The sequence below is a fragment of the Centrocercus urophasianus genome, unplaced genomic scaffold, assembly GCF_019232065.1.
Source record: "Centrocercus urophasianus isolate 14NV4802_14NV808 unplaced genomic scaffold, USGS_Curo_1.0 seq_2, whole genome shotgun sequence".
In the NCBI taxonomy this organism is placed as follows: Eukaryota; Metazoa; Chordata; class Aves; order Galliformes; family Phasianidae; genus Centrocercus; species Centrocercus urophasianus.
The window spans coordinates 17,322,443-17,344,072 of NW_024884755.1; the positions used below are offsets into that span (position 1 = coordinate 17,322,443).

The window sequence follows — 21,630 nt, forward strand, 5'->3', positions numbered from 1 at the left end:
GCCGGTACCGACCCTTCTCTCCCGCACACGCACGTACTCATCCCTGCCCCCGCCGGCCCCCCCCCCTCCGACGCGCACACGCTCAGAAGTGCCGCACCGCAGCAACCAAAGGCAGCCGGAGCCCGCAGCTACAGCTGCTCACAGCCCATCTTTATTAGGAACTAATCTTAAGATACAAATCAACCAAAAAAACTTCAAAGAAAAGTAGTGTGTTATGTACAGATACGTACAGAAGAGAGTACACCGCATTCAGCAGCACCCGCCCCTGAACAGCACCGCCTGACAGAAACCAACCACCGCTCTACAAACAGCTCTGCTTGCATCCCGCCAGAGGCTTCCTGCCACCCTCCTCTGCCACCGCCGGATGCCCAAAGACCAGCTCTCCACAGCTTTGGGAGACCCTGCAACAATGGAGCAGATACAGCCCACGCTGCAGCGCCCCGCAGGTCCACCCTCTGCTCTCTCCACACATACTTCCAGCAGGTTGTGTGAACGCACTGCTGGAGCAGCAAACAGTACCGTGCTGCTCCTCTGTGAAAGGGGAGCAGCCCGCCGCACACAACGCAGCAACAGCCGCAGTGGGCTCCCTGAGTGTTCACCCAGTCTGAAGGAGGGGTTTCCAACACAAACTGCAACCAGGTCCAGCTGGAGCCAAAGGATGGCACTGGGGTAGCACAAAGCCCGTGTCCACTCACAACAGTAATTCCTGCCTCTGCCCCAATTAGTTAAAAAAATCTTACCACAGAGAGAAATATATATATATATATATATATATCACCCTGACCATACATACCATAAAGCAGAGCAGGGCAGCTGGTAGATAACACTCCCTTTGAAACGAAACATGAGAGAAAGCCCTTTCAACCTTTATCACCCTTCTCTGTGGAGGAGAGCACAGAGCTGCCACAGAAACAGCCAGGAATGTCAATCAAGCAAGGCCTTTCTCTATAGCTACCTAGACTGGTTGGAGCTGTTCTCTGCTTTCATCTCTTAAGAGTCTCCACAGTTCAACTCCTGGAGCAAAAGGACTGGGAAAGCATCAGCATTTGGTTTAAGTACAGCAGGAAGAGAGCTCAAAAAGAAGTGTTCATTTGAGGTTAATACAGGAAACCATTTGAAGGGAGAGTGTTTCAGAGAGAAGTCACAGCTCCTGCCCTTTTCATTGGAGTTATAGCCCAATCAGTCTTATGTTTTCTTCTTTAGCTCCTCAAATCTCCGAGAAAGATCATCAAAGTCAATGTCTTCAGAGGCAGAAGAATTGGCACCAGCAGATGCTGTTGGTAGTGTATCTGGCACAGAAGGTAATTCAGGCAACACAAAATTATCAATGGTATTAGGAGGTCCAACTCTTGGTTTTGGAGAAGCTTCAGGCTTAGGTCCAGGCCCTGTTTAGAATAAGAAAGAAAAAAAAACCAAACAAACAATTTTACCCCACTCACCATCACATTAATCAGGCCAAAAGACAGAGGCACACAGAACACTGCTCTACAATCAGGCAGTACCGGTGATCAGCATTAACACAGCTCCATCTCTGTTAAAGACTCAGTGGGGGAAAAAGTTCACATGGCTGCAAGGAGCTGCAGCCAGGGGCCGGTCACCCCATCATACAACGTACTGCAGACTTCCACTCTGCTGCCCCAAGTGAGCTGCGGGGCAGCACAGCTGCAGCTCCTGCACACCTGTATCAGCTGCACTGCACATCCCAATTTACTCCATTCCAATTCCACCTCCTACAGACACATAGGTACCAAGCTATCTTATGCTCCTATCACCCAGATGTTAAACAGAGATGTAGCAATTCCACTGCAACCATATCTCCATCACATACCAGCACCACTTCCCAAAGGATTGTCAGGAATCCTTGCTGGAGATAGCAAGTGGCAACTTAGTTCAAAACCTGCTCTGACCGGATCAAATGCTAGAGGTAACAGATGCTTTCAAAACTTACAGAGAAGAAGTGCACTGTGCAAGACTGGAGAGATTAACTGTGATCCAATTACAGTGCCTGAAGCACATCACAAACATTCAGGTAGATGGATAGAGAGAGAACAACTCTCTCACCAGCTATGCTCCGCTGCATTAATACGAACTTACCTACCTCTTAGTGTCTGCTTTTTTCTTTCTGCTCCTGAAGAATATATTGCTTATGTTCTACAAAAATGTATTATTTAAATCCGTTGCTTTCCCATTTTCTTCTGCAAACTTCTGAATTTGGTCTGACAAGTTAGCTTAAGCTAGAAACCTAGTTTAACTTCAAAGTTGAACTAATTCTTAAATTCCTCAGATCCTCCCTGTGGGAGAAAATACTCTTCATTGCTACCAGCACCCTCTCCAAACTCAAATCCTGCTCTCAAGATACGTCAAGTTGTACACATTGTTCCACGAGTAGGGAAAGCCTACTCACAAGGACACTAAGACCCCAAGCTAACCACAGCTCCAAACCACCTCCAGTTTCCCACACCTCGCCATACTCACCTGCCACCGATGCAGAAGCAGCATCCTTGTCAGCATTAGGCTCATCAATCTGAAAAAGGCTCTCTGTTACTATAGCTCTCCCATCCAGAGGCACAGAATGCCAGAGTCATACAGGCAAAGCTCATAGGCAACAGCAGCTACAATCATGCACATGATATTCCCCCCTCCACCCCCCTTCCGCCCCAAAGGAAAAAAAAAAAAAAAAACCAAACCCTGATTTCCAGGACACTCAGGAGAATCTGACTCTCCTTCCAAGGAGGCAGTGCTTTCATTTCCCTCCCTCTTTGTCAATCAAAGCAGCTTCACTGGCAATATTCCGGAACCAGATGAATGGACTATATGCAATAGCAGATTTAAAAATATTTCTCAAGGACAAGAGCAAGAGAAGACTGTTCTCTTCCCCCACAATAATACAGCTACTGCTTACTTTCACAAGCAATAGATAAGCCCTTGTGACCAGCAGTGATGAAATAAAGTCATCTTGGGTCTTGGACTGGTGGGAAAAAGGCCCAAAGCACGGTCGGTTTTGCTGGGAGAACTCTCCCTTCCTGGTGGGCTATCAGTGCCACCTATCTCTACCTAGCTAACAGCTCCTGTGCCTGCATCCCCTGGACTCAAAGGCTTCTGTACAGCTAGTGCACACAGATACTAAGCTATGCTCATTCCTATTCAAGGTTTGCAGAAACAAGTGCATCACCAACAGCAAAACGAGAGGCATGATCACAAACTGCAGGAAACAAAAATACAGAAAATAATCAACACTCCAGAATCTCCATTCTTATCCCCAAGGACTGAGAAAAGTCCACCTAAAAAGACGGAAGGTGGTAATCCCATCACGTTACAAAAAGTGGGATGTGTGGACTCTGCTTGTCAAATGCTTATCATTTTAATAATGCGGTTAAAAAAAAATAGTCTTGGCTTTCACAAGTTTTAGTTGCAGAGGAAAGAACTTTTCACAAGTTCCTCTCATCACATGTACTCAGCTATTCAGCCAAAATCAATACCAAGCACCACCCCAAAAGCTCCAAAGAAGTTGAACAGTGTGCTTAACCTTTGTATTTTCTGTAGCTACCACTGCCCTGTTCTAGAGTTTCCCTCTGCTGCCTACACTGGTGATTCACCTCAGGCACTTACAGATTCATATGTTGGTGGGTTTGCTGGAATTGGTGGTGGATGAATGTTAGTAAAAGGCTGGTAGGTTCCCACTGGCAGGCCGTTGAAGTTCTCCTGTACACAGAAAAATTAAATAGTCAAATACCAGCCAATTCGTCTGGGAGAGGCTCCACAGGACACAATACACCTACAGCTGCTAGGAGTCAGATATACATGCAGACAAGTATCCAACTTGGTATGGTTTATGCTCGCTAAGAGAAGATTCTCAGGCATTAGTCAGACACAGTCACTTGCAACCAGCTAACAGGACTATTAGTTATTCTAAAGAACAGCATAACTAACACTTCACGTCTCACAGCATTATAAGTGACAGGCCAGAAGCTTAACATTCAGCTGCCAAGAACTTCTATCCCATTTAGTCTCACAGTAACAAGATGGCCTTCTGTCACATAAAGCTACAAGACACAGACGCTTTCCTATCAGCAGGTGTGGGGCATCGCAGTCAAAGCTCTCCAGAGAAAAAGGGCCTGCTGAAAACAAAGTTGCTTACCAGTCCCTTTGGAGGTGGATAGGAGAAAGGAGGATTTGTTGACGGCATGGGCATAGGCATCGGCACAGGCAGTAAACCATCAAGACCAACCAGCGGGGCTGTAAATCCACCACCTCCTCCCCCTCCATGGCCACCTTTCTTCACATCATCTGTGAACCCCACATCAATCAGATCTGCCTCAATGCCTGCAGGGGCTTCAGCCTGGGAAGGAAAGAGGAAACTTTTCAGATCACAACCTTCTGAACAGCATTAGCTGCAACATTTGTCACTGGAAAAGATGGGACAGGAACAGAAGGACAGAACAGATAATAACCTTATTAATGAGAGTCAGAAAGGAGACCAGACAATAGCAACTGTAGGACTTTGGGAAGTAGAAGGGATCCTGCTATGCTAAGGCTGTCTAGAAGACATCCAAGTGAAATTACCATAAACTCTGGTGCTACACCATGATCGTGTGCTCCACAGCACTAACAGGAAATTTCACTGTAACACAGAAGGGGACCACAGACTTGTGTGCATCTCACTCACCATCACCACCGAGTCAGGTTCATAGGGAACATTGTAGTTCTTGGCAATTTCAATGAGGTATCTCTCCACCAGAATCTTGGGAGGTGCCTCCACACTCAGCTTGTGCATCAGCTGAAATACAAGGGTGCAGAGACGCTCATCAAGAATAGTGCAGAATGGCAGGGCTCAGTCACAGCCAGGGTCACCTGCTGTGGGGAGCACAGCACAGTCTTCAGGAGCCCTTTCCACCCAGCACAGCACTGCAACGGTAGAGGCTTTTGGCAGCCACAAGGCAGGGTTCTAAGCGCTCTGCTCCTCTACACCCACAGGCAAGACAGCTTGGTCCCACCTGACAGGGACATCAACACCATATTTCTGTATTTAGAGGCAAGCCAGTCCCCACAACTGTCCCACCCAACTCCACAGTCAGCCACAAACGTCAGCCACCGGCCACATGAACAAGGGGCAGAAATCCACGGCAGATTATCAGTTCTTCCAGCTTTAGCCATTCTACCAGTTCATTACCCTGTCATTAACTGTTCCAATCTGGTTTGTGCGGCACAGCTTCCCGTACTCCTTGCTGTATTTGGCGCATAGCTGGTCAGCAACCTGCAGCAGGAGAAAAACTCTGTGATCACATACATCCTTGCTTTCCCCCCACCACATATCCCACATTATCTGCAGTTCCCACAGCCCTCTCCACCTCCACTTGCCCAAATTTCTGCCACCAAGTGCACTCAGCTGAGCAGCCTTAGCCACTCCCAAGGCTTCAGGATTCCTTGCACTAGTGAAACCTGGTATGAGGTCTCCATCTGCAGAGCCCCTAAAAATGTCCTCTGCTCAGTGACAGAGTCCAATGCTAAATCTTCCAATGGTTGCTGGCAGTGCTACCCCCACCCTCCACACACAACAACCCTCAAACAACCCTACTCACAATCTTCAACTCGGCCACTTCAGACTGGAGTCGTGGTGCAGCCCAAATCAGTGTAGACACTGCTTCTGCCAGGCCAGAGTCCAGCTCCCTAAGGATAATAGAAGGAAATCCTATCTCCACACCACATACTTCACTTTTGTAGCCCTCCAGCTATTTAGCCCTAATGTCCCCAGTCCTTCATGTTAGGCTTCAGATTACTCCCTGCCAGGAAAGGAGAGGTCTCTGGAGGTCCTAGGACACCAAAATAAAAACAGGTGCCCTTCTGTATTCCCAGCCTGATCTCAGCAGTATCCCTCCCTCAACCCAGGGGGGCCTGGACCCTCTCCCACACAATATCCCTGAGGACAGCGCTTACTTCATGGACTGAATCAAGCCAAAGCGGGCTAGCAGTAGATCGCAGTACAGCTCCAGGATCTCCATGGCCTCCACAAGGTAATCTTCACGGATGATGTGCTCCACACGAATCCTAGCACGCTCATCTTTTCCAGCTGCCAGATAATCTGCAATCTCCTTCCTTGCCTTCTGGGCCAATTCAGCTGCAGCACATATCCCCAAGGCCAGTTACTCTGCTGGCAAGAGCTACTGCCCCTACCACACACACACACCCATCACCAACTTCTCTCTCCCTATCAAGCTGAGTAGCACCTTAGTAGAGCAACTGTGTCTTAGTCCTATCACGGAAACTCATAGGAGAAAGGAGAGCAGGTTTTTAGCTGCTAGAAACTCTCCCACACCTTCAATTTCCTTGTAGAGTCAACCAGAACCACGGGGCAAATCTTACCCATGTGTAATCAGGGCAGAACAGCCAAGTGAGGTGAGTCACCCACAGCACAATTTCCTCGCTGTGTAGGCACAGAAGGCCCAGGAAACAACCTTCTGGGCAAACTTGGATGTCCTTCCACATATAGCACATAGCTGTGACACCAGTCACCTTGTCAACCATATTCTGACACCTGCCAGAAAGCTGTATGGAGACCACACTAGGGCCAGCCTACGCCTCTGTGGTCAACATACCCAGGCACAGTGCAAGGCTGGGATCCAGCAACAAATAGCAAAGGCTATTTCATACTTGGCCAGCAAAACAAACTTCCCTGGCTCCAGGAGGAAAAAAATAAAAAAATAAATATTCTCCTCAAGTTTCCTGGGCCCCAAAAGTATCCGGGGTCACACCTACCCCCTCAAATACTCACTCTTCTTTTTTTCCAGCAGTTTGAGGCGATTGATGACAAGGCGTAGGTTGACACGCAGGCGCTCAGCCTTGAATCCAGAGCCCAACATGATGAAGTTTCTAGGGGAAGAGAGAGAAAGATCATTGGCACCAGTAACCAGAAAGACACTGGTCCCTGTTTTACTTAGAAAAAAAAAAAGCATAATTACAGTACTTCACAATGACAAGAAACATTTGTAAGAAAAATCTTCCCCAGCACTAACACTGAAAGATCTGGCTTGTACCAATGGACTGGGAACAGACTTTTGGATCATGGTAATTTAAGCACACAGACAGCAGTTTGCATAAATTTACTGCTATTTAGAGTACATACAGATCTTTAAGCCAATCTGTCCAAACATCAGTGCAATTATCAACAATGTACAGTGCCCACTAAAGTCAAATAAACACCAGTACATAAAAATTTGCTATATATTCACCTGACACCATGAAAAGTTCTGCCCTTCCATAACCTGAATATACAGCTTATATTATATAACTTTATATATAATATAAAGTACATACTATATATATGGTATAAAGTATATATATATAATACTATATATAACTTTACAGAGCTGCAAGAAAGCCCCAGCGCGAGCCGCACGCTGCCCTACCAGTCCTCGCTCCCGAGTACACCGTTCCCACCACCGCCTGCCCAGTCTAAGGGAACACCTCGCCCCGCCGACGTGAACCTTCCTTGGGCAGGGCTGAGCACCGCCGGGGCGGCCCCATGAGAGGTGCTCCGCCTGAAGGAACACAGAGCAGCGCAAGAGGCCCCGCTCGGCTCCCCCCGGCTGTGAGGCGGTGGGAACGAAGCAGCCAGACCCACCAACCATCCGCTCCGCCGCCCCCATCCCAACTCACCGCTGCCCCGCCGGCTGCGGACACCTAAAATGGCGGCGCGCGCAGCACCGTCTCACTACGCGCGGAGGGATCTGCCGGGCCGACGGCTACTCGCTGCCCGCTCGGGGCACGGCCGGGCTGCGGCAGCCGCCACCGAGACCGAACGGAGCTGAACGACGCACCGACGCGGCAGCGTCCGGGAAAAGCGACGTGGCGGCGGCCGCGAGAGAGCGGCGCCGAGGGACTACGTTACTCGGCGGAGGAACTCTCTCCGTCCCCCTCCGCCGCACGTCTCGCTGAACTCCCGCCGCCGCCCGGCCCCGGCGCGGAGGTTCCGGCAGCGTCGCGTTCCGGCTCCTCGCCCCGCCCCGCGAGCCCCGCACGCCGATTGCACCGCGCTAGGCGGCCGTACTCGCGGGGCGTCCGCGAGAGAGGAGAGCACTCGGGAGAAGCACCGCCGTCATCGGCCCCGGCGGAGCGCAGCGCGCTGCCATCGGGGAGGCCCTGGCAGCCGCGGATCCCTCCGTCCCGGGGCGGCGCGGCCGCGCCCCGCCGCGCGCCGATCGGGGCTCCCCGGGGCCTTCGCGAATGGACGCGGGCTGAGATCCCCCGCTGCGGAGCGCTTCGCCCCCGGGCGGGCCGTGAGCTCGGAACGCGGGCGGCGCCGCTCCGACCGGCGTGACATCGGTTCCTGCCCTTGCAGGGGAGCGAGGCCCGGCGGGCTCGGACGGCCGCCGCCCGAGGCGCGGGGAGCGGAGCGAGGCTCTGCCGGCCTCACCTGCCGCACGTCCATGGCACGCAGGTGAGCGGCTCCGGGCGGCGGCGAGGGGGGCTCAGCCGGGCCGTGCCCGCGCCGCGCGCTCTGGCGGCGCCGCCATTTTGCCGTCTGTCTGTCCGGCGGCCCTTTGTCTGTCCGCGGCTCCCGGCGCGGGCGGCGGCACCGGGTGAGGCGGGGCGGGCGGGCGGGCACGCGCCGCCGTTCGTCTCTCCGTCGGGGAGCGGGGTCCGTGCGCCTGGGGCTGGGCCTGCGCCCTGTGCGGCCGGGGTGCCCGCGGGCCGGCGTCCGATTGTCGAGGGAGGCCGGCGGTGTCCGGCGTTCGTTTGTACGGCCGCAGCCGATGTGTTCCGTTCCTCTTTTTGTCCGCGTCCGAGAGAGCCTTGGGGTCGATTCTCTCCTCTGTCGGTCAGAGGGTGAGGGCCAACGTTTCCCCTTTGTGGTGCTCGAGGGGGGTCCGGACGGCGTGTCGGCGTGTGCCCCGGCGCCCGGGCGCTGCACCGGAGGGACGTTGCTGGCGGGGGTCCGGGCGGCCTCGCTGGCGCGTACGCGCTGCCTGCAGGGCCGTACCCCGTCCCTGTGCTGCTCGGGCCCGCTCACACCGGGGCCGCGGTTCCCTCGTGTGCCCGTCGTGGGGCTGACGGTTCCCGGTGCTCGGCCTCCAGGGCCGGTGTCTCCTCTGCTCCTCTGTGGGTCGGCTCGGTGGTGGAGGTCATTAGGCTGGTGCCTTGTTCGCCATAGAAGCAAGTGGGAGGGAGGAGGGTACTTGGGCTGAGCCCAGCCGCTCGTGAAGCGGGGCATTCTGAGCTTTTTGTATTACGGGTGCAGAATTGCTTATTACTTAGTTTGAATTGGGTGGGGCTGCCCGTGCGTGGTAAAATGATTGCGGATTGCGTTGGATGCTGGCTCTGAATGTGGCTCTGGCTTTAGCCCTGTAACCAAAAGGATGGGGAGCGACCCTGAGATGCTCAGCTGCGTTTGTCTGGTGGCTGAGAAGGTCCCAGTGGTGTGTGTGACAGGCTCTTCTCTTCTCAGGTGAGCCCTCTGCTGAGGGAACGAACACACTGTGCTCCCAGGTCAGGGAAACATGTCCCGTCGGAAACAGACCACTCCTAACAAAGTTCACTGTGAGTATTATGTTACATAGCACCATGGGATCCTTGTCATAGATGGATAGTTGTGGAGAGGAAGGGGAGGAGGGCAGTGATGAAAAGGTACCATTTGTGGGGGAATGGTTACCTATGTTTTGTCCTAGGGCTTGTAATAAGAACTCTGTATGCCAGGGGAGCTGGCAGTGTCCTGACAAGGTAGGACAGGGATAGGCTTGAACAAACTCTGTAAAGGCAGGTTTGTGTGCACAGGGCCTGCAGCTCTGCTTTGTGTTCACACTGTCACAAGCATAAGTTAGGTTCTGGCCAGTTCTTGGATAGCAAAGAAAGTTCGAGGTAGCGTGGTCTGAGTGTACAACTGAAGTCTGGGAGCCCTGGCTTCTGATCTTTGCTTTGCAGCAGATTCAAGAGACTGGCTTGGATGCGTCACTTAAGCTCACTGCACCTCAGTTTTCCACCAGATAATGTAAATAAAGCCATTTGCCTTTTCCTGGCAGGGAATGGACAATGGCTATGTCAAATAATGGACAGATATGATTTGTCAGGCCATTTCTGAGCTGAGCTGAGAAGACAGGTGTCTTTCTCCAGCATTGTCAAGATCCTAACATTTGTTGGATAGCAAAAGGACTGAAGGTGCTGTACATCAGCGCTTCTTGTGGGTAGGCTGTAGTGAGGTATTAGTGTAGCTGGGAGACAGCTGTGTGGATGTTCAGCTACAGAGGGGCATCTGCATGGGTTTTGTTTGGCTGGTTACAGAGGGGAGTTGGGAGTCCGAAGCTATGCCCTTGTATGTATATCCAGCTTTGTGGATGGATAGATGCTTGAAATCTGGGCTTGAACAAAAAAAACAAATCTCCACTTCTGTAGACATGTGAAAGCAAGGCTGATTGAGATGAGAGGCCTAAGAAATGCTCCGCTATGGTAACTTTCAGGTCTGTGGAATGGAGAGCTGACTGCTGCGGCCGTAGCAACTGCCTCACTTTGCTGATGCTGCTGGCTTGCCTGTCTCTATGTGTTTCCCTGTGCTGCCTTTTTGTATGGATCCGGCAACAGAAATCTATGCATGCTGTTCTCTGTGTTAGAGGAAAATACATCCTGACATAACCTAATGCTCTGCACCCTTTGTGAGTGTACTGGTGAGAATTACCTCTTTCTGATTTGAAAGCCCTATAGCCTGCAAATGTAGGCATGGGAGAGCAGACAAAGCTTTCCTTGATGGCCAGTGTCAGAGTATTGAGGGCTGACTTTGGCAGCTGCTCTGACTTGTGCTTTCCCACTCCTGCTTCCTGTGTGCTGAGTTCAGCAGTTGGTGGAATACAGCTTTGTACAGATTTGTCTGCTTGGAATTGTCTTTATTAGATAAACTTGATGCATCCTGTGTTTTCTCCTGCAATGCTAGTAACACGTCTTCTTTCCACACACATTTGCTTTTGAGAGCACCAGATACTGCTTCTGCTGTTTAGATTAGATGTATATAAAGCATGTACTTACTCTGTCAGCCCTGGTGTAGGGTTACGGGCTCTCATCTATGGACACCAAAGAGTACAACAGCTTTAAAAGTTCATGTCGAGTTTTCATGGTGTTTAGGTGGGCTAATTTCTCTTCTCCACTCCACTGCAAACAGTTGTGTTCTATAGAAGCTTGTATTGTTATATACATGAACTATACATGCTTTGGAGTTTGGTCGTCAAGGTATTTTCACATCATTGCTTTTTTATCTGCAATGCAAGTGATTGTATCACCAGTTTGGGTCTTGGAGAAGGTACCCGACAAAGATGCTACCAGCTGGCACAAGGCTGAGGTATGGCATCTGGTATGCCATAGAGAAAGGAAGCATGGGACTTGTTCACCACCTTACACACAATATTTAGCTGCAGATAAACTATTTGATAGGAGGCATGAAGAGCAGCAAAATAGGATTGGAAGAAAATGGGGGACTGACAGATACATGAAAAATTGCAATGGTGATGTCTCCTCCTTGGGATGGAAATCTTGTCTGTCTTATGATGAACAGCACCAAATCGTTGGGACTTCTCTGTCTACCTAGCCTGCTGTGTATCTGGAGGGCCCAGAATTGCCATGCAGTGCACTGGTGAATGACGAGGAAAATCGGAGAGAGCATCATCTCCAAGATCTGGGTGAGCCAGCAGAATGAGGAATCAGGCTGAGACATAGCAGGCACGTTACTGAAACTTCTTGGGACTGAAATTGTTGGGAGGAGAGGAATAAAAGGGACAGCAGGTACGTCTGCAATTGGGATCAGATCTGCAGGCTGTGGGGCTTGGGAAGTGCTTTATGGATTTGCATAAATGCCGCTGTGATTATCTAACAGGACAAATTCATGAGAGGATGATGCCTACTTCTTCCTTGCTTGCTGCTCTATGTTATCTTCCTTCTCAGATTCACTTTTGCAAGCAACAGCTGCATTCTCCTGTCCCTGGCTTGTTCAGTGCTGCCTCTTTCCAGAGTTACTTTCCAGGCTCAGCATGGCCCCCGTTTAACCTTGCTCTCACAACAGCAGTTGCTGTCTCCACTTAGCACAGTAGTACTTTGGCATGCAGAATTGTGCAGTTACAAGTCAGACCACTTGAAACAGAATTTGATGTGTAAGAAAACTCATAATTCTACCGAAACAACAGTAAAAAATACTGTTATCATAAGCATGTCATTGTGTGTGATTGCCAGTCCACTTATAGTTTCCACTGTAGTCATTTCCATGTGGCAGAGTGCAGCACATAATTGGCTTTTAATAACTGATTTTTGTATTGTCATGTGCTGCAAAAAAAATGCTTTCATCTGACAGTATGGTAAGAAATATATTTGTAATACTGAAGTATGCTTATTGCATTGCCCATTCCTCACTGAATTGAAAAATGCCACACAGTTGTATTGTTCCTGTGGAAGTATCTTCATTCATTTGGTCTTTATTGTCTTCCAGACTCTAAAGTATAAAAGTATCTTCTCTCTAAGCAGTTATTCTTCTGATCTTGCTTCAAGCCTGTCCTTTGCTGCAATGTCACTCATCAGCTGTAGGTCATTCCACTGTTCTTGAGCTTGCCAGGAATTCTGCTGCAGGTATTAGAGTTTGCTTTTGTTTCCTCTCTCCGCTATCCCATGAGCTGCTTTTCTTTCTACGGCTTCTACCTTTTGCAAGTGATGCTTAGACCTCTTGAGAACAGTATTTGTTAATCAAATTAATAACCACTTCCTAGCTCTATTCTGTGTTGTCCCGGTATCCCATTAATCCTTGGTTTCCCTCCTTTTCCCTCTGATATATATATGTACACACACACACACACACACTTTCTCTCTCTCTCTCTCTCTCTGTGCTCTTCAGCATTTCTTGAATTCTGCTGCTTGTAATACTCCCAGTTTGAAAAGAAAGTATCTTTCAAGAATAGCAGCCAGCAATCAAACTGAGCAAAAATTGTTATTTGCATCAAAATCCTCGATTCTTAAAGGGCTCCGTGGGCTGCGGTTATTAACACTTTCAATTGTTGTTTTTCATTTCAGTAACCGCTACAGCAGTGTGGACAACCCAGAATAGCGATGGGGCAGGTGGATTAGATCCACAGTGGTGGACAGACTTGCAAATTTCAGGTCCAGGAAAGGAACACAGAGAAGACCTACATGAACAGGGATGTTAAATTGATGTACAAGGAGGGAGTAAAGTGGCTCATCTCTGAGAGACTTTTCTGTTTAGGAAGGAAGACAGGGGAATTATGCAGTTTATTCTGATTTTTGTTTTGTGGATTTTGGAGTGAGGTTGTTTGTTTATGTGTTTATTTTCCAGAACACCTGAGAGTTATCCTGCATTCATACAGTTCAAGAAGGGAAGGGCTAAGGAAAATAATCATTTCTGGCTGCCAAGCTGATACACCATCAGATCGTAGCACTCATAACTGCCCCTGTTGCACAGTACCACAGGGCTGGCCCCTACCTCCACAGCTGCTCTCCTGGCATCCCACTCATTTGCAAGATTATGGAGAGGAGAACTGGAAAGCAAAACAGAGGCAGTTGTTTGACACTCGCTGTTCTACATCTCTAGCTGCTTGTGAAACAAATACAGTGACTTGTTTTGGTGTTGTGGTCAGCCTACAGCCCTTTCTGTATTTAATAAAGAAACTTCTGGAGAAGAGTCTGCGAATTCAATATTGAGCATAATGTCCTTTCTGACAGTGGTGATCCTAAAGCTGTTGCCTGTCTTACTCCCTTTCCACAGAAATGCAAATGTATTCAAAATGGGGTGGAGGTGGGGGTGTGTTTGTACGTGAGCATGTGTGTAGACAATAAGAACATAACCCTGTACCTATCAAACATTAAGATTCCAAAGCTTTAGTGATGTAGGACCTAGTCTGTCAGTAGATGAACTGAGCACTCTTTTCCAAGTTCTTTCAGAAACGCTATTAGTAGAATAAGAAATTTGGTATAAGCAAAATACAGAGCTTTTGAAAGTTTTTTCCACTCCCGTGATTCCTTTTGGATACAAGCTAGTGGTTTGGTTAACGGTTTGCATTTCTGGCTGTAAGCTGATGGATGGTTCTCCACACTGCTCTAAATCAGTGCTCATGTGGTTGTGTGTATGTTACAATGAAAGGCTTCTGGCAGACGTGATTGCTCTGCTGGTTGTTGTGATTGGTGTTAGAAGTAGAATCACTCAATCTCAGAATGATTTGGGTTGGAAAGGACCTCAGTGATGATCAAGTTCCAACCCCTGCTGCAGGCTGGGCTGCCAGCTGTTAGATAAGCGTGAGGTCAGGTTGCCCAGGGCCCCATCCAGCCTGGCCTTGAGCTCCTCCAGGGACGGGGCATCCACAGCCCCTCTGGACAACTTTGGAAGCCTCTGAAGGGCTTTACAGTCTTCCAAAAATTAAAGCAATGTTGGGAATTTTGAGCTGAGCACAAGAAAGGCAGTATGTGTATAAATATGGGGCAAAGCTGGCTGAAGCAGTTCAGCATGTGAGATGCACCTGTCCCTGTAGCAGGACTGGTGCTGTCTCCATGGGTTATGAGTGCAGTTCCCTGTATTGATGCCAGTTGTGGCCCTATCCTAGAAGGGGCAATGCTTCTTTGAGAGCTGCACTCTGACCTTCTTTGCACTGCATCTTAAATTGTATTTCTGCATTTACGCTTTGAGTAGTTCCTGTGAACTTAGAAATGTTGATCCACAAGCTATAGCTGTTTGGGAACTAGCACCTTGCCCCAAGTGCTCGTAACTCATCTACTGCTAAAAGCAGGTCTTCGCTACCTGTAGAACAAAGTTGTTTGTTTGTTTTAATGTGAAAATTGGTGGTTGACTTCTATAGTTATTCCCTGGAACTGGAAGCCTTGCAGAGACTGTTGTAGGAAGTTTTCTTTCAGAGGAACTCAGATAATTGCCTTCTAATAGGTTTTTTGTTGTCTGTTCTCATGTTGAGTCGAGATACAAATAGTTACAAAGAGAAAAACAGACTGTATGTAGAATTTAGTTTAACCTAATGTGGGAATCGTGCAAGCACTGACGTCTGTGCCTTTCCAGACCCTAATGTGATTGGTTGACCCTGATGCAATTAGTATGAATATCCTGTCGCAGTACTGTTGTGCTGCTTGTAATAGCTTCTGAATGATTTACAAGAGCCATGTAGCAACACGTCCAATTTGGGATACAGTCATCACCCCTGCATGGCTTTTCCTCACCTACAGCTGTTCTATCACTGTTGGCAGATTGGTCCTCTGGTAAAAGTGGAAGCCATGTGAGCACAGGTGGCAGATGTGGAGCCTTGCAGGTTTTTTACATGCGACTGGAGTGGTGTATAAAGGGTGTGCAGAGAGCAGCCTGACACCATACACATCCGCTAGCGAGACGTGGGGACTAGACTTGTGTTAGCAGATACAGGAGGCTGGAGTTACAGGGCAGGGAAGCACAGAGGTTATTTAAATGCTTTCAGAGAGGTGACTTCAGAGGGTCTGCACGTTGCAGGTGAGCAACCCCACACTTGTTGCATTTCTGGCAAGCTTTTGTGAAATAATGGAACAGCACCAATCTGACTTTTTGTCCTTGTGGCTGCCAGGGGAGCAAGTCTTTGCAGGGCTGGAGGAGCAAGCCCGCCAAGCCATGATGAAAAACAGCTTTCCTGGAGCTCTTGGGGACCAAAGGCCGGCTATTCATCCACTGCAAGACCGTGATTTCAGCAGCAGTGAGTTCTGCCCCTTCCAGTAATTGCAAGGTAGTGGATTGGAGAAACTGATAGGGTGAGGCTAGGTGCTACAGAGCTGGTGGGAATTCTCTGAGGACCATTTTACCCATCTTCTCTTCTGAGTTAGCCCTTGATTCTTGTGCTGACAGCTCTTTATCAGCCAACAGTAAGAGCAGAACTGCTCACTAAGAGAAGACAAGCCCAGTGCCAATGGCCACAATGCAGGTTGAACAGTAACCTCACCACTAGAGTGCAGTCCCACAGCACTGGAGCAGAATGGTGATGGCACCAGGCTCTGTTGACAATCTAGTGATCATGGAGCAAAGCCAGGTAACAGGCCAGATCCAGGGACTTAACATGGTTCTTTGGGGATTGAAGTACCTCCTGAGTTTAAATGGGGCCCCGATCTTGAGTGTGAGTGGAGGCCCTAGGTGAGGCTGGTCAGGGCAATTAAGGTCTGTTAGTGCTGTCAGGGTCCTGACACTTGGAGTAACTGCTTTCTATGTTCAAGGTGGCAGTGATGATGAGGAAACCACCCATGATGAAGTTTCTTCCCATACTTCAGAGGAGGATGGCTCAATGCTAAAGGTGAAGAAAGAACTGGAGAATGGAGACCAACCTGCAGCTGGAACCCTGCTGATGAGAGAAAATGAGGCAAGTGTGTATACTGGCACTGCAGTCTCATCAGTGTCCAAGGGAGAAGGGGTGGGCACTGGCTAGACATCTCTCTGTAACCTTAATTTCATACCTTGTTCCCATAATCATCTCCTCCAAAAAGCATCTCCTGTTTAAGGGAGATGGTTTTGATGTTCATGGGCTGCCAGGAACAGGAGATAGCAGGATAAACTGCTATTCCCCTGCCTGGACAAAATGACTGTGAAGTCTGTTTGCCTCCTTCAGTTCTTGTACCTTTCCTTTCTGCTACAGAGCAGGCCTTGCCCACTAGAGCCACCATGCTGGCAAGATCATGGGTTCAAGTGGAGGGCATGAAACTTCTGCTTCTTCCTCCTGAGGCAGCAAGAGCTTTGCTAAGAGGCTGAATAAAGGAAGTTTTGGACTGTGAGAACTGCAAACCAGCCCCAACAAGACTGAGCACTGCACTCGATCTGAGCTGGGCCATTGTGCAGTCCCTCGCTAGATGCTAAGGGAGGGTGGGTGGCTGTGTGGAGATCAGTGTGCCTTACACCAAAATGGCTTTCCTTTCCTGTAGGTTCCTGAGAGCTTGAATGCTGACTCCATTCTGGGACTGTCAAAGTGTCCCCTCTGCCAGCTGGAGTATGAAAGCAGAGAGCAGCTCATTGCTCATGTATACCAGGTAGGGGGTGGTTCTGAGTAGTGCGATGTCTGTGCCTTAAGCACCTCAGCTGTCCCAAAGTCAGAAACAACCCTGGGCAAGGAGCATGGCTTGACTTTGTTCTGATCTTTGCAGTCACAGAACTGAGCTTCTATCTAGGATGTGATTGAAGTTTATAGCAGATAGTCCAGAGAAAGTTCTGGGGGAAAAATAAGCAAAGCAGCAGTCTGCAGATCTGGAGAATACAGCTCCATCCCAAGGCAATCTATGCAAGCAATTGCAAACTGAGACCAGGCAGTTCCTTCAGATTAAACACGGAAGCAATTCTTACACCATTCAGTGTGATCAGCTGATCATTCAGCTCCTTATTATGTCCCTTTATCATAGTTCCTACCTGTGGGAACAGCTGTTCTTCCTCTGAAATGATTCCAGTATTGCAGTAAGTCTGTGGTGGGAACTCAGGTTTTGTTGTTAGTAGTCTTCACAGCACGTCTGTGTCTGCGAAAGAAGGAGTGAAGCAGAGCTGAATTGGCAACTTAACTGTACAAGCTGATCGTTTCTTGCTACCATCATAGTGAACTTTTCCTCACCAGGAGGCTGCGTAGTGTTAGTGCAGTCATGCTTTGTCTAATAACAGCAGCTCCTCAGATGCATTTCTGAAAACAAGAGTCAGATCTTACGATCTCTTTTGGTCCTACTTGTTTCTCTTGCACTGCAGTGGAGGTGTAGAAAGGTCTTGCTGTTTGATCTGTGACATCCCAAATGTCTTGAGCTAGTCTAGGAGCCATCAGCTGGAGGATTTACTGGATAAGTGATCCAGTTCCAGGAGGTTGAGTTAGCTAGTTTCCCATATTCGTTGAGCACACCTCAGACTGGGCAGGAAGCTGGGCAATTTGTAACTAACAACTCTGTGGTTGTTTTGCAGCATTCCGCAGCTGTGGTGAGCGCCAAGAGCTATATGTGTCCTGTGTGTGGAAGAGCCCTCAGCTCACCAGGTTCCCTTGGGCGACACCTCCTGATCCACTCAGAGGACCAGCTGTCAAACTGTGCAGTGTGTGGAGCACGCTTCACCAGCCACGCCACATTCAACAGGTCAGGGTCATCCTGGCTGGTGAGTGAGTGAGTGAGGGTACCCACAGAAAAGCTTAGGTGCATTGCCTTAAATGACAGAGGAATCATATCTCGGCCCGACTTGCGACCGTTTGTGATCACCCCCAGTGGCTGAGATTCCTTTGATCTCTTCATCCCTGCAGCTCCACATCACCTGCTAAAACCTCAGTGATCATTGCTGCTTGAAGGGTGTTTCTTAGCTGTGTGAAATGTAACACTGTTCAGAGAGCACTGGGGTCACTAGTCACAGGAGAGAACAGTCATTATTTCCCTTGCCCAGCAATCCATCACACTGGGTCTGTGCTGCCCAGACAGCTTCTCTTTTCCAAAGCAGGACTACATACAGAAACAAAAATGTTCTTCATTTACGTCCTGCCTGGTGGAAGGACGCTGACTAGGCAAATAGAGCTGGAAGAAGAAATACAGAAATGAAAGTGGGGAACAGCTTGCTGGTTAATCCCTGCATTTGCATTCTTCTAATCCAAATACTGCTCTGGGCAAATCCCATTCCTACCCCTGTATACAATGTTGCTTGATTTTTAGATATTCAGACACATTTTGGGGCAAAGGCCTCTGTCATAGGCTCTGGTAGGAGCCACCCTGTAGTCTGAGATGAGGACTCTTCTGTCAGTACCGAGTCTGACACCGCTCTTTCTGCTTTCCAGCGAGAAGCTGACAGAGGTGCTCAGTGCAGATCGCCTGCCTGTGCCACAGAGCGAGGGCCCTTCCAGTGTCAGAGGGAAGGACATTACCTTTCACAGCCCTGTGTATCCTGCAGGCATCCTCCTAGTGTGCAACAACTGTGCTGCTTATCGTAAGCTGCTGGAGGCACAGACACCTGGCATGCGAAAGTGGGCGCTTCGTCGGCAGAACGAGCCCTTGGAAGTGCGTCTGCAGCGCCTGGAGCGGGAGCGCACCGCCAAGAAGAGCCGGCGGGACAACGAGACCCCCGAGGAGCGGGAAGTGAGACGCATGCGGGATCGAGAGGCAAAGCGCCTGCAGCGCATGCAGGAGACGGATGAACAGCGGGCGCGGCGGCTGCAGCGAGACCGAGAAGCCATGCGACTGAAACGTGCCAACGAAACTCCAGAGAAGCGACAGGCCCGGCTCATCCGGGAGCGTGAGGCCAAGAGGTTGAAGCGGCGCCTGGAGAAAATGGACATGATGCTGCGGGCGCAGTTTGGCCAGGACCCCTCTGCAATGGCAGCTTTGGCAGCTGAAATGAACTTTTTCCAGCTGCCAGTGGGCAATGTGGAGCTGGAGAGCCAACTGCTGAGCAAAATGACTTTTGAGGAGCAGAGCAACAGTACTCTGCATTGAGCTGCAGGCAGAGACTGCCATCTCTGCTGTGTCTGTCACAGGCAAACCAACAGGCTTCTGTGTTCAGGGGGCTGCTGTAGCTCCCCAGACGTCACTCCTGCATGGGTAGTTCTGGCTTCCTCCTGAAACAGGAGGAGAATGGAGCTGATTGATGTCTGTCTGGGGCTACGGTCTGAGGGTCAGCTACCGCATTCGGACAGTGGGAAAATAAATTAATGTTTCATGTTTATTTAGCCCCCTTCTTTACCTCCTGTGCTTTGTATTATTCTTTGACCCTCGCACCATTAAATGGGTTGAGGCTGTTGCAGTTCTGCTGTAGGTAAGAAGTCTGCCTCAGACTTGTTTACTGCAGCATAAGTTATGGAGATAAGGACTTAGATGGTCCACCATTCTTCCAGGAATAAATACTATTTTGTGTCCATAAAAAGCAAGGGGAAAAAAAAAAAGTAATCTCCCTGGAAATAGCTGTGCACACCCTTTTTTTTGTTATGTGCTTCCTTGTAGTAACACGCATGGAAAAGCTAACAGGAAACTGAGTTCCCATTCTAAGAAACCTCAGTAATGGAAGGGCTGACAAAGTGAGCAGGGAACAGTTTAGTAGTTTACAAACAAGGCAATTTTCAATCAAACAGCATTTCAGATTTGCAAGCGAGAGACATGGGCATACTGGAGCAAGTCCAGCGAAGGGCCAGAAAGGTGGTTAAGAGACTGGAACATCTCTCCTGTGATGAAAGGCTGAGCGAGCTGGGACTGTTTAACCTGAAGAAGGTTTGGGAATTCGATGAATATGAATACCTGAAAGGAGGATGCAGTGAGGTCAGAGCAGGCTCTTGTCAGTGCTGCCCAGTGACAGTGAAAAAAGGCAGTGGGCACAAGCTGAAGCACAAGAAGCTCTGCCTCAACATCAGAAAGCACTTCTGTACTTCAGGTGCCAGAATGCTGGCAGAGATTGCCCAGAGAGGCTGTGGACACTCCATCCATGGAGGTGTTCAAAAACCACCTGGCTAGGCTGCTCAGGGTGTCCCTGCTGGAGCAGAGGTTGGACCAGATGGACCCAGAGGTCCCTTCCCACCTCAGCCATTCTGGGACTTCAAAATTAAATGAGCTTATTCCGTTTTAATACAGCCAAATGTAATGCTGCTCATCTGGGATCATGGGTCACACATGGAGCAATTCATTCCTGTTGAAAATTCTTGTGTGACCAACAATGACTTTCAGCCATCACCGCAAGTAACACATGGGAACAGTTGGGGAAAATGTTAGTAAACAGAAAGCTGCTTTTGCTTTTACGCTGTAACAGAACCCATGAGAGTAATGCAGAGAAGTCCTGAACTGGGGAGGAGCTGGGAAAATCTGCTGGAGAGCAGTGAATTTAAGCCCAGAAGCAGCCAGTGCAGAGCATAATAGTGGTTTGTACCTATATGGAAATGTTCCCCTTTCTACTACAACTATAAAACTATGCAACTATGGAAATTAAACTTAAGTATGTTTAAACTGTAAAAGGCAAAACAGTAGCGCAGAACCGGAAGTGAAGGAGCAGAGAGGTCATACGTTCTCCATTTAAGAGAGTGGTGGTTTAAGAGTGAGCATCTAAAATTTTATGCTGTAGCTTTTCAAACTTCAGCCCACCGCTGGTGTGATGCACAGCTGCATGTGGTGCCCTGGAGACGACATTTCCAGCCACAGCCCGCAGTACATCTGTGTAGTGGGGAGTTGCTGTCTCTGCATTAAGTCAGAAATGGCCACAAGAATCTCACCTGGGATCCAAGGTAAAACAAGGAACAAAAACTTTGAGGCAGACTAGTCAGAAACAACTTGGTTTTTCAAAAACTTTTGATGGAACGCTTTGAAGGCCACACTTAAGTGCTTACAGTAACTGCATTTGGAGTACACAGTGCTCCTTTTCTCTTGACACAAAACTAACCTTATAGGCAGTCTTGTGGGCGATTGCTACAAAAAGCTTTTAATTTTATTGAAGCTTACATTTTTATCTACGTGCAGAAGTTGTTTTGACTTCTCATTCTCCACAAAGAAATGACTTCTGCAGGCCAGTCTGGCCTCACTCTTTGGAAAAATCCACCAGATCTGGCAAGAATCTGTTTGACTCCATCTTACCCTCTTCCTATCCTCTTGTTTTTCGAGCTGATCTCTCACTTTTATTCTTGCCTCCATTTTTATACCAAGCTGACCATCTGCTCTTTGCAGCAGTTGCTA

At 49.0% G+C, this 21,630-nt stretch overlaps 2 protein-coding genes across 10 annotated transcripts; one reads left to right on the top strand and one right to left on the bottom strand.

The window, feature by feature from the left end:
• Positions 1–129: 129 nt before the first annotated feature.
• IST1 (IST1 factor associated with ESCRT-III) lies at positions 130–7,751 on the bottom strand. 2 transcript variants are annotated; one of them, XM_042821247.1, is made up of 10 exons: positions 7,654–7,751; positions 6,770–6,867; positions 5,935–6,115; positions 5,580–5,667; positions 5,171–5,254; positions 4,667–4,777; positions 4,139–4,339; positions 3,610–3,702; positions 2,476–2,524; positions 130–1,385 (listed from the first exon to the last, which is right to left on the bottom strand). In XM_042821247.1, exons 2-10 carry the CDS (start codon positions 6,855–6,857, stop codon positions 1,186–1,188), a joined length of 1,095 nt encoding a protein of 364 aa, XP_042677181.1. In that variant the 5' UTR covers positions 6,858–6,867; positions 7,654–7,751; the 3' UTR covers positions 130–1,185. The 2 variants fall into 2 exon arrangements, with proteins under 2 accessions (XP_042677181.1, XP_042677182.1); XM_042821248.1 differs by lacking the exon at positions 7,654–7,751 and adding an exon at positions 7,404–7,500.
• Positions 7,752–8,350: 599 nt separating this feature from the next.
• On the top strand, positions 8,351–19,645 carry ZNF821 (zinc finger protein 821). 8 transcript variants are annotated; one of them, XM_042821240.1, is made up of 8 exons: positions 8,351–8,434; positions 9,443–9,534; positions 10,449–10,652; positions 11,564–15,692; positions 16,204–16,346; positions 16,903–17,007; positions 17,912–18,078; positions 18,762–19,645. In XM_042821240.1, exons 4-8 carry the CDS (start codon positions 15,524–15,526, stop codon positions 19,414–19,416), a joined length of 1,239 nt encoding a protein of 412 aa, XP_042677174.1. In that variant the 5' UTR covers positions 8,351–8,434; positions 9,443–9,534; positions 10,449–10,652; positions 11,564–15,523; the 3' UTR covers positions 19,417–19,645. The 8 variants fall into 8 exon arrangements, with proteins under 8 accessions (XP_042677174.1, XP_042677175.1, XP_042677177.1 ...); XM_042821241.1 differs by having other exon boundaries at positions 10,449–10,640; XM_042821243.1 differs by lacking the exon at positions 10,449–10,652 and having other exon boundaries at positions 11,564–11,757; positions 13,030–15,692.
• Positions 19,646–21,630: the final 1,985 nt, after the last annotated feature.

Excerpts from the sequence above, each read along its gene's own strand:
- IST1 (XM_042821247.1), bottom strand. The coding sequence starts at position 6,857 with ATGTTGGGCTCTGGATTCAAGGCTGAGCGCCTGCGTGTCAACCTACGC. Across the intron at positions 5,255-5,579 it reads AAGTGGCCGAGTTGAAGATT|GTTGCTGACCAGCTATGCGC; the intron begins GTGAGTAGGGTT and ends CTCCTGCTGCAG. Across the intron at positions 4,778-5,170 it reads TTGGAACAGTTAATGACAGG|CTGATGCACAAGCTGAGTGT; the intron begins GTAATGAACTGG and ends CTTGTATTTCAG.
- ZNF821 (XM_042821240.1), top strand. The coding sequence starts at position 15,524 with ATGGAACAGCACCAATCTGACTTTTTGTCCTTGTGGCTGCCAGGGGAG. Across the intron at positions 17,008-17,911 it reads TCATTGCTCATGTATACCAG|CATTCCGCAGCTGTGGTGAG; the intron begins GTAGGGGGTGGT and ends GTTGTTTTGCAG. Across the intron at positions 18,079-18,761 it reads AGCCACGCCACATTCAACAG|CGAGAAGCTGACAGAGGTGC; the intron begins GTCAGGGTCATC and ends TCTGCTTTCCAG.